We start from the raw sequence: 12,466 nt of genomic DNA on the forward strand, positions 1-12,466 counted from the left end.
ATAATTATAAGAATTAAATATTATAATATAAAAAAGAGAAGAAAATAAATCTCTTTACATGATGGATTCAGAATTCTTGGATTATTTCTCTGAATTATTTTCTTTCATAATTTAATTTATACTTTTAATTAAATTCTAGCTATTTTATTTCTTTTAATCCTTCTACAATCAATTTTCTTTTATTTTTTTTAAAAAAAAAAAAGTTGCTGGAGCTTCACGTGGAGCCAAGGGAGTTTGAAGCAAAATGGATGCTGGCATGTCATACGGAATGATGATCACCTCCACACGTTTCTTGGAGGCTTGGTGCATAAACGAATGAGGGAGTGGAATGGAGCCTGTTCAAGTGCAAGTGACCTCCACACGTTTCTTGGAGGCTTGGTGCATAAACGAATGAGGGAGTGGAATGGAGCCTGTTCAAGTGCGATCACTTGGTAGCATTTCAAAAGGCCTGCAGATTTGGATGCCGGCTGATGCATAGACGCAACGAAACAGAGAGCGAGATCAGCGAGTGCAGAACTTTGGTACAAATATAAAGATTTTAACGGGATTCAGAGACCGAAATTGAGTGCAATTCAAACTCTTCACAGCATGTGACGGCCTGTAGTCCCACATCGGTAAACAACAAATATTCCTCCCCTCCTAAAGCCCATAAAAAGGGCCCTAGGCTACAAGAGAAGATCATCTGAAATGGAGGAGAAAAAATCAGAAAAAAAGCAAGCAAAAAATAGAGAAAAAATTCAAAGAACTTTAGGGATCAATTATTGGAAGATTATGGAGCTAGAGAGCTTGATGCGAGGCTAAATCCCTTCAATCCAAGAATATGATGAAGCTTGTAAATGGATTTTTATTTTTTATTTTTTGTATTTAATTTTTATACAATAAAATTATGCTTTTATTTCATATCTTTTTATTTTTTTTGAGGTATTGATCTATCCTACATGGCCTATACCCTCTATTGACGTGCCATGATCCCTGGATACGGTATGTGCTTTGGAGAGATAGATCGTAGTATGTTAGATTGAATCTTAGATCTTGTAATTGAATTTAGATAGTTTATACTCTAACAGGATGAGCTGTGATCTACTGATACAGTCCGTATCCCTTAGAGATAAGCTATACTAATACCTTAATCACAAGAATTAATATTGCAACATAAAAAAAAAAATCTAATTTACATGGTGGATTCAAAATTCCTGGGTTATTTCTCTGAATTATTTTCTTTCATAATTTAATTTATATTTTTAATTAAATTCTTGCTATTTTATTTCTTTTAATCCTTCTACAATCAATTTTCTTTTATTTCTTCTTAAAAAAAAAGAGGTAATCATCCTAGATCCCTATGGAAACGATCCTTACTCACCCTATCTTTATAGTTTGAGTTGATTTTTATTTTTGAGCGCCTATGATAGCAATCAAATTTTGGTGCCATTGCTGGGGATCTAGGCATGATTATTTAAAAAAAAAATTAATTCTTTTTTAATTGCTTTCTAACTTACCTAGTTTCTTAGTCAAACTTACTTTCTTTTCAAAAAAAAAATCTCTACATTGACACCTCATAATCTACTTAGAAAATTAAATACTTAATCACAAAACCTAAAAAGTGAAATAAATCAATTTACTCTTGACTAATTACCAAATCTGATCATCTTTTCTTCTTGCATTACATAGTTTCATAAAACATCTTAAGGGCACAAATCCTAAACAAGATAAGGTGAAGATTTTATCACTCTTCTTTGGCCCACAAATCACCATCCTGCATATTGCATTGACCTAAATCTTAATTTAAAATCAATTAGACGTTGGCCCCTAAGGACTTTCGAGCTCAATAGGACAAGGGATCCTAAGAGTAAGATTGAGTTAGGGTTAGTCAGTTTGACTGGTGTCTAGGAAAGTGGTTCAAAGACTACGTCCTGAAGGAAGGTGGTTAGTTAATTAGTTCCGTTTGCTTACCTGACCAACTCAGTTGGTTTCTAAGAAAAGCAACGGGGGACCTCCACCGACCTTACACTTACCTGGCCAGTTGAGTGGCTAGTCTTTTACCTGGAGTGCTCAAAGGCAACCTTGACAAATTAGGAGCTGTCTAGATCTAAGGTTACCCTTAGCTAGGATTGATTGTATAACGTGACTACTAACCTACAAACATTAACCTTAATTAAAATGCTCTTCTCTATCGTCTCTAGATTTAGGACTCCTTAGGCCCCCATCTTTAGAATTCTTTTCTCATCTATTTTCTCTTCTTTTTTAAAAAAAATATAAAATAATAATAAAATAAAAAAATTACAAAAATAACTAAAAATTCTTAAATTTCTTCGTGGACAAGGTTATCTGGTCGATTAGTGAGAATAGATCCAAACTTTATATCGAGTCCAGTAGACCTTAAGCCCACCATGGGTGAACCCGAACATGAACCTAGGATCTTGAAAGATCTTTGCTATCCAGTTGAGACAGCCCAACCCTCATGTATCCGACTGCCACAAACTGATGTCAATTTTGAAATTAAACCTCAGATCATAAACATGCTTCTCAAATTCACCAGAATCGAGGATGCATGCATTTTTATGAAGGAATTTGAGGAAGTATGCGCCACGATGCGGCTTCAACAGCTCATTGAGGATGTTGTAAAACTTAGGTTGATCAACTTTACCCTCAAAGATAGTACCAAAAAATGGTTATACAGTCTTCCTAATCAATCCATCGCATCATGGGAGGGTTTTGTTAGAGTGTTCTTGAAAAATTTTTTTCCACACCATAAGACTGCCAAATTTAGGAATGAAATTAATCAATTTTATCAATTACCAGGTGAGTCTTTTTGGAAGTACTTTGATCGTTTTAAGAATATTTTGAGTCAATGCCCACATTATGGAATAAAAACTTGGAGGCTGTGCCAAATCATTTATAAAGGATTAGATCCAAACTCAAAAACCATGTTAGAATCAATGTGTCAGGGTCAATTCATGAATAAAGAACCCATAGAAGCCTAGCAATTTCTAGAGGATCTAGCAGAAAAGAGCCTACAATGGGAGATTACTAGAGAACCCGACAGACACACACCTTCAAGAGGGAGTGTATATCAAGTTCAATCTTTCCTAGCTGAAGAGGCTAAATTTGCATCTTTGATCCGTAGGATAGAGGCTCTAGAACTCAAGGAACACACCCAAGTGAATCAAGTTGCAACAACAACTTGCAATGGGTGTAATGCCATAGACCACACGATGGAAGGATGTCCTTTCTTGATGGATCCAGTCGAGAACGAAGTAGCACAGGTGAACGTAGTCTATCAAAGACCCATAAATGATCTCTATGCACTAACATACAAACCAGGATGGAGGAACCACCCCAATTTTTTTTGATCATAAGGGTCCAACTCAATTAAACCTGCTTTCACTCAACCCAACCCCAGACCCACTCAATCATCAAATACCCCATCAGGTTTCAGCTATGATCAAAGGCTTAACTCGCTAGAAAAGAATCTGAAAATCCTAGCAAAATCATCTGCTAGCACCAACACTATATTGAACAACTTCATGCAAACCACAGGCCAGCTTTTAACTTCCAACACCCAGGCTATTACTCGTTTAGAGATGCAATTAGGTCAATTAGCCATGGTTGTAAGTGAAAGAGAAAAAAGTAAACTACCGAGTCAATCCGAGGCTAATCTTAGGACTCAGAACAATCAAGGACCACAACTAGGAGCCCAGATAAACCAATTAAATGCAATTTATACTTTAAAGTCTGAAAAATAAGTAGACAACCATGTCGGTATATTTGAAGATCAAGATGAACCATTGTCTAAACTACCTAATGAGCAAGTGATCGATCAGACCGAGTTTGAGGATCCAGATAAGTCTAAGGAGTCAACAGAGATTAACAAACTACCCAAGCTACTTGAAGAATTCACATCAGGGATTAAGCAATTCGAGACATCACCCACCAATTCTGTAGCTCATTTTCCAAATAGACTTAGGTCCAACAAATACTCAGTCCATATGGATCAAATCTTAGAGATGTTTAAATAAGTGAAAGTGAATATCCCTCTATTAGATATGATCCAACAAGTTTCCACATATGTCAAATTTTTCAAAGACCTATGCACAAAGAAGAAGACCATCAATGTTTCCAAGAAAGCCTTCTTGGTGGCTAGTGTAAGCTCATATCTATCAAGCCACATGCCTGTCAAGGATAAAGATCTAGGATCTCCTACAATCTCTTGTGTTATTGGGGAAACCATTATTGACAGGGCCTTATTAGACTTAGGGGCTAGTGTGAATATCCTACCTTATTCGGTCTATGAAAAATTGAGGATAGGATAATTAAAGCCTACAGAAATTACATTGCAATTGATAGATCGATCAGTGAAGGTCCCGAAAGGAGTTGTGAAAGATGTGTTAATCAAGATAAGTAATTTCATTTATCCTGTGGATTTTGTGATCCTCGAGACTGAACCAGTGATTAATCCAAAAGGTCATATTTCAGTAATTTTAGGAAGATCATTTTTAGCGACCACCAATGCCCTAATCAATTATCGCAATGGACTCATGAAACTCTCATTTGAAAATATGACCATTGATCTTAATATTTTCAATCTTGAAAAAAAAGGGGACCAATTCGTTGATGTAAATCTGATTCAGGATGAGATCTATGAGACCATTGACCTAGGGGAAGAAGATTTTGACTGTAATATCTGGTCAAACCAAGAATTTGAAATAGTTTATGAAATTTCTTCATCTAGTGATTACAGAGTTCATCCACAATGGTAATCACCTGATGAATCACTTGTAAAGATGAATTTTCTGAATGAACCAATTGATGAAATTCAAGTCCAAGAGGTTAATGCCCTACTTGATTCACCTCACCTACCTTATCTACTTGAATTTGTCAATCCAATATTTGATACGGGATAAGTGAGGCAGAATTAGTATGGTCTGACTGAAGACTTAAAACTTAGCACTTTCTGGGAGGCAATCCAGTTTTTAGTTTTTGCTTTTACTTTCTTTTACATTATGTTCAGGTTAATCAAGGCTTGCTTTGTAAAGATTTGAAGGCAATATTGGCTAAGATAGAAGAAGCACCAATTTTAAAAAAAGCTTTTGGATCTGGTGACATCTCTTCTTTTTCTTTCTCTTTTTATGCACCCTTCATTTTTCTTACTCCATTGAGGACAATATCGATTAAGTTGGAAAAAAATAAAAAAATATTAAATAAAATAAAAAAATCAAAAGTCTTGAAGTAAGTTAGTATTTAGTATTTAAGCACTTGATTACACTTAAGAATCGAGTTAAACCAAGTATTTTTTTTTTAAAAAAATTGATGTACAGACTGGAGAGTTTGTGAGATATCGAGAGATCAAGTATTAAGAAAACTCAATAAGGAGTTAAGTTTAGAACTTAAATAGATTTCTTTGAGCATTTCTAAAATTTTCTACCAGCATCAAAGAAGAGTTTACTTCTTATGGACTTGTGTAGGATAACTATACATTTCTTCATATATTTAAAAAAAAAGTTTTCAAGTACTTCATGCTGAATAATCGGGCCTCTTTGCCTAAGCAAGCATTGAGTTTTGCGTCAAAAGGTATGAAGGGCAAAGAAGCTTTATTGTAAAGCTAGTTTTAACTCATAGCCTGTTTGATTCGAGCAAGTAGGTTCGAGGGGTATTCTATATTTAGTACCCTAAAGCCATTTGGTTTGGAAGTCATTGGCTGAAAACTCGCTACATGGGTCAAACAGAAAGTTTAAGGGGTTAAGACACTCAATAGCAGTACAACGTTAAAAAAAAAAAGAGTTTAATAAATGAAGGATGGAAGTAACAATGTACTTGTCCATAAGAAAGTTAATGATTTAGAGATAAAGGTAGAAATAATTTAGAAAAAAAGTTCAAAAAAAGTTCAGTATTCTTAGTTTAACTCTTATATTGATTAGTATTAATACTCCAATGATATATCTCATTCACGCTCTACTGAACATCAGTGGCTCTTTTAAAAATTATTTGATGAAATTCAAAACTTTAAGTTAAACGGTATTTAATTTTAAATTCTTTCTTTACTCAAGGACGAACAAAGTTTAAGTTGGGGGTGTGATCAGTGCATCAAATGTAACATAAAAAGTATTAAAATATCTTATATTTAAGTCATATTATTTTATATTTGATACTTTTTATATTTTTTTCAAAAAATGATTGATTATGAGATTTAATCATAAATTAATAAATAAATGGCCCTTCAACATATGCAGATGAAGCTCATATCCAAATTCAGGTCTGTTAGATGTACGACATACAATAATTCATGAGTGCCTGATAGAAATTCAATGAATAAAGTAAAAAAAAAAAAAGGAGAAACATATGAGATCCATGGAGAAAAAGGTTGCTGGAGCTTCACGTGGAACCAAGGGAGTTTGAAGCAAAATGGACGCTGGCATGTCATACGGCATGACGATCACCTCCACATGTTTCTTGGAGGCTTGGTGCATAAATGAATGAGGGAGTGGAATGGAGCCTGTTCAAGTGCGATCACTTGGTAGCATTTCAAAAGGCCTGCAGATTAGGATGCCGGCTGATGCACAGACGCAACGAAACAGAGAGCGAGACCAGTGAGTGTAGAACTTTGGTACAAATATTAAAGATTTTAACGGGATTCAGAGATCGAAATCGAGTGGAATTCAAACTCTTCACAGCATGTGACGGCCTGCAGTCCCACATCGGTAAACAACAAAAATTCTTCCCCTCCTAAAGCCTATAAAATGGGCCCTAGGCTACAAGAGAAGATCATCCGAAAAAGAGGAGAAAAAATCAGAGAAAAAGCAAGGAAAAAATAGAAAAAAATTCAAAGAGCTTTAGGGATTAATTATTGGAAGATTATGGAGCTAGAGAACTTGATGCGTGGCTAAATCCCTTCAATCCAGGAATATGATGAAGCCTGTAAATGAATTTTTATTTTTTTCTTTTTGTATTTAATTTTTATGCAATAAAATTATACTTATATTTTATATCTTTTTATTTTTTTGAGGTATTGATCCATCCTACACGGCCTATACCCTCTATTGACGTGCCGTGATCTCTGGATACAGTACGTGCTTTGGAGAGATAGATCGTAATATGTTAGATTAAATTTTAGATCTTGTAATTAAATTTAGATAGTTTATACTCCAACAGGATGAGCTGTGATCTACTGATACAATCCGTATCTCTTAGAGATAAGCTATACTAATACCTTAATCACAAGAATTAATATTATAACATAAAAAAATAAATAAATCTAATTTACATGATGAATTCAAAATTTTTATATTATTTCTCTGAATTATTTTTTTTCATAATTTAATTTATACTTTTAATTGAATTCTTACTATTTTATTTTTTTTAATCCTTCTACAATCAATTCTCTTTTATTTCTTCTTAAAAAAAAAAGAAATAATCGCCCTAGATCCCTATGGAAACGATCTCTACTTACCCTATCTATATAGTTTGAGTTGGTTTTTATTCTTGACCACTTACGACAACGATCAATCCTTAAGTACTTGAAAAGGACTAAGGATATATTTCTAATCTTTGGGAATGGAGAACTTAAAGTGTAGGGATATACAGATTCAAACTTCATGTTTGATACTAATGATCGAAAGTTGATATTAGGAGTATTTTTTTGTATAATGATGATGCTGTCAGCTGAAAGAGTTTCAAGCAGACTGTAATTGTAGACTCCACAATAGAAGCAGAATACATCACCACGTCAAAAACTGCGAAAGAGGCATTTTGGTTCAAAAAATTTATCATAGAGCTAGATGTGATGCCATCAGATGCTATCCCACTCTATTATAATAACAACGGCGTCATAGTCCTTGCTAAGGAGCTGAGGTCTCATCAGAAATTCAAGCACATTGAGCAGCAGTTCCACCTCATCCGTGATTATCTCGAGAAAAAATATGTCAAGGTGAAGAGAGTCAATACCATGGTCAATGTGGCTGATCCACTGACAAAATAATTAGGTCAGTAAAAGACTGAAGCCCACCTTAAGAAGAAGGACTTAGATTTGTAGCCAATTGGCTTTAGTACAAGTAGAAGTTTGTTGGATAAATGCCCTACAAGCTAGAGTGGCCGATATTTGTAAAATATTCTTAGAGCATAATTTATAAAATTAATTTTAATAGTAATAAAATTAAATTATTTCTATTCACATTGTGTTTATAGTGTCTGTGAATCATCCATTGAGTTAATAGATATGATTACACATATTCTCAAGAGTTAAAAATTTGAGACATGTACTAATTTTAGTTAACTCATAAATTACTTTCGATCGTAAGATCATCATGGGGATGATGATCAATCCAAAAGATTGGTGTATAATCACTTTTTTTGGATAGATAATTGTTGAATCTATAGTGTGGAGACACCAGAGCAAAAGTACATATGTTTGTTAAAAATAAGGATAGTGAGCATGATCAATCGCAAATAATCACAAGGATATCTATCTTTTTGTCAGTGACATGTTCCTTGCTATGGTTGTATATTTAGTTCTCTGATCTGAGATGCATCGATCATTCATCTTGAGGGTGCTGTAGTTTAACTATGCCATAACTCGATCTCCTAGCCATACAAAGCCTTGAGGTATATATTTGCTATAGAATATTCATTGTAGAAATTGAATTGTACCATGATGGGATCTATCGACCTCGGTAGAGGAGGAGTAGTCCTATGAAGATCATGAGATTGAGTCCTAAAGTCTATGGCCATAGCAGTGTGAAAGATAGAAAAGTATTTCTATTGGATTTCACATCGGACTCAAATTGATTGATTTTATCATATGACAGGAATGAAGGTTGATGAGTTAATCATGATCTCGATCCTGTCGGGACTCACGATAGAAGAATTGGATCACACGATAACTGCACATAGAGGTGTTGAATGTATGCCCTAGAAGTCAATTTTGGTTGACGCATATCATATCTCTAGAATATGATTTTGTACTTTATGAGTATTTATATTATCATTCATATTTATGTGTCCATGAATCATTCAAAGGATTAACAAAATGATGGCACATATTCTCAAAAAATTAAGAATTTGAAATATGTGTTATTGATAGTTGATTTCTAAATTGCTCTGATCATAGGATCATCATGGAGATGATGATTGTTCCGAAAAGACCAGTGCGCAGATCGCCTCCTTCGGATAAATGGATCTCGAGTCTGCGGTGTAATGACACTAGAGCGAGAGTGCAGATGGTTGTCAAAGAACAACTAGTACTGAGCATGACCAACATAAGAAGTCACATGGATGTCAACTCACCGTTAGTGACTTTCTCGATACTGTAGTTATATAACTGATCTTTCGACCTGAGATGGCACTACTGCTCGCAGTGAGACTGCTCGAGTTTGACTGACATATCAACATGGATCTCAATGAGCCTTTGTAGTGGATGTTGACGATAGTTGATCTACTGTAGGAGTAGAGTGTGCATTAAGATGGGATCTATTAATCCTAACAGAAAGAAGTAGTTCTATAAGATTTAAGAGACTGAGTCCTTAAGTCTATGGTCATAGCAGTGTGATTGATGAAATTTTTTTTTTATAGAATCACATATGGACTCGAGCTAATTGAATCTATCATATGATCGATGATGAGGTTTGACAATTCATCCATGACTTGCCATCTGGTCGAAACTCATGATAGAGGGACTGTATCATATGTTAACTGCATCTAGAGATTCATCATCTTTTATTCTACTGGATTGTCACTACATACTGCTAGGTATCACTGATGGATTGTGAGACTCATAAGCATCATCTTGATGATCGATGATCCTTGGTGGGCAGAGTTGGAACTATTTCAATCCATTGAAAAGAGTTTCAATGATACTATGATAGAGATCATAATATATCTCACTATCAGATAGAATAGAATCTATGGGATCACACACAAAAGAATCTTTTGACTGATCAGATGGTTGAATTACGATTATTAATCATAACAGGATTTGATTATCAATTTGATTGATGATTGATCCGATGCAAAAGTTGCAATCAAATAACTCGCTAAAGAGTTAGTAAGTTAAAAGAGGATTAATTAGTAATTGAATTGCTAAGTGGCTCAATTTGATTGAGCTATGGGGTTTGTATCAAGTGTAATTAAATTAGATTTAATTTGACTTGACATGGGTTTGATTTGATCAAACCTGATTGGGTTATGAGATAACCTAAATTGCATGGAAGAATCATTCTTGTTTGAATTAGGATTTGGATTTGACTCTATTTTTAATTAGACTAGGATGTATGAGTTTCTATTTGAACTAAAAATTCTTATTTTTATGGATGTACCAAATCTTAATTGAATTAGAATTAAATTGAGTTTGACTCAAGCACCAAGAGAGAGTCCAAAAGGACTAGGATTCCTTCTCTAATTAGGTAACATCTAATCTAAATAGTTTGAGCTCCAAATTATATTTGATTTTTCATCTATTTGGATCTAATCTGGTTCTAATATGATTAGGATTGATTAGAGTTTTAGTGGGTTTAAAACAGCCACCTAAAGGAGAGTCCCATGTTGTTTAAATTCTTCCATGTATGCACCACAAAGGAGGTCCCACGTTAAACCAGTTTGGATGCCATCTCTCCACTTCTTTTTAGCATGTAAGAGCCTTAGGAAATCCCCTTAATTCCTGTGAGAAGCCTAGGCAAAAAGGATGTGGGGTGGATGGCATCAAAATTGCAAGAGTTCTAGTATCTTTGGACTCTTATCTCCTAATCAATATCTAACTCCCTTTTGCCTATTTAAACCAAGGACTTATGGGATGGTTAGATGACCTGATATGGATCAAGTTTGACACCCAAAAAGAGAGGTATGTGTGCGTGAAAAATCAAGGGAGAAAAAGAGGGACTGCATGAAGATGTTGGCGTGAGGTATGAATCTCCATATCCCTTCTTTCTTACAACAATCAAGAGTTGGTTGTTTGGACCATCTCTTCTTTCTCTTTTATCCATGTTTGGACATGGATGTCTCCTCTTCTCTTTATCCAAATATTGGATAAAATTTTTATATCTCTATTGTAGAGATTTGATGTATGAATTTTTGAAAGAAAAGAGAAGAAAGGGTCCTTCTCATGATCTCTAGCGTAGAGATCAAGATCCTCCTATATTCTTCTTCTTCTTTAAGAGTATCTTGAGAGAAAAAAAAAATTCAACCATCAAGATGCGATTTTTGCAAGAGAGCTACACTCCGATAAGATCAAAAAGCTTCTGATCAGATCAGAGTCTCGTATGGATACCCATAGAGGTCGGACACTTGTGCGGCTCCAAAAGATCTTCGAAAGATATCCATGATCATCAGTTTATGATGAAGATCGATCCATGCAAAGGTATGTTCTTTATTTATTTTTTTCTATTTGATTTCTGTATCTAAATCTTATCTCACATATGATGATCTTGTTTATGGTTTGAAGATTTGATTTTATGCATGCTTAGATTAAATTAGATTTAATCTGAAAATTTTAAATTTCACTGCATACTTATTTTAAAAAATTTTACATACATAAAACTATGAAACTCCAACAATAGGTTCTTTTTTAGTTCTGATGGGTTGCCACTACATACTGTTAGATGATATTAGTGGATTGTGGGATCAATTAAAATTATTTTGATGATCGATAATTTTAATTGAAGGTCAAATTATTCACCCATCTTAAAAAGAGTTTCGATCCATTGAAAATTTTTTTGATGATGTTGCTGATAGAGATCACAATATATTTCATTATCATGTAGAATTAAACCTACGGGATCACATAACAAAAGACTTTGATCTAGGATTATTTAATTAGACTCAATTGGTCTAATTGGGTATAAGACAATCATGCTAGTACAGATTAGATCCAGATTTCTCTTAGATTTTGTTCTCTATCAGATAGAGTTCAGCCTAATCTAGTTGGACTCTTAATTAAGCACCAATTGTTGGTTGTAATTAACTTCATTTGGTTGAATTTGAATTTGATTCAAATTTTTTTGAGTAGTTGGATGGGATGAAAAAGAAGGGGCACCAAGTGTTGCCACCCTCCCCCCTTTTTTCTATTTTCTCCGTATGTTCTCGAGAGAGAAGGGATGCACACCCCTTCTGGATAAGATCCAGAGGCGTGTGCTCCATGTGGATAAGGATGAGTAGTTTAGGTGATTGCCATTTAAATTTAAAGCTTGAATTTGAAATGGTTCAAATTTGAATAAGTATGAGATCCGCTTAAAATTTAAATGGGAAAACCTATCCATGCTTTCTTCGGTTCTCTTATGCAAATGTTGCATGAAGAATTGAGAAAGGATACAAAGGGCATCGCTTCTTTTGGATAGGAGGATTCGGTGGAGAGAAGGGAATGCCCCATTTTGAAATTTGATTTCAAATGGGTGCCGCCCCTAGTTGGTTGGGTTGGATTAGGGTTTGGGTCTATAAAAGGACCCCTTTCAAAGGGTTCGTAGCTTATCCATTCATTAGACCCAAA

The 12,466-nt window shown here is 34.5% G+C and overlaps 1 protein-coding gene across 1 annotated transcript in view; it reads right to left on the minus strand.

The window, feature by feature from the left end:
- Positions 1-275: 275 nt before the first annotated feature.
- The window catches only part of LOC140857787 (uncharacterized), a 39,425-nt gene continuing 27,234 nt past the window's right edge, over positions 276-12,466 (minus strand). Inside the window, exon 8 of the mRNA XM_073256978.1 lies at positions 276-448. Within this exon, the coding sequence (XP_073113079.1) occupies positions 276-448 (173 nt within the window). The remainder of the gene's footprint in view (positions 449-12,466) is intronic.

The sequence above is a fragment of the Elaeis guineensis genome, chromosome 5 (genome assembly GCF_000442705.2).
Source record: "Elaeis guineensis isolate ETL-2024a chromosome 5, EG11, whole genome shotgun sequence".
Taxonomy (NCBI): Eukaryota; Viridiplantae; Streptophyta; class Magnoliopsida; order Arecales; family Arecaceae; genus Elaeis; species Elaeis guineensis.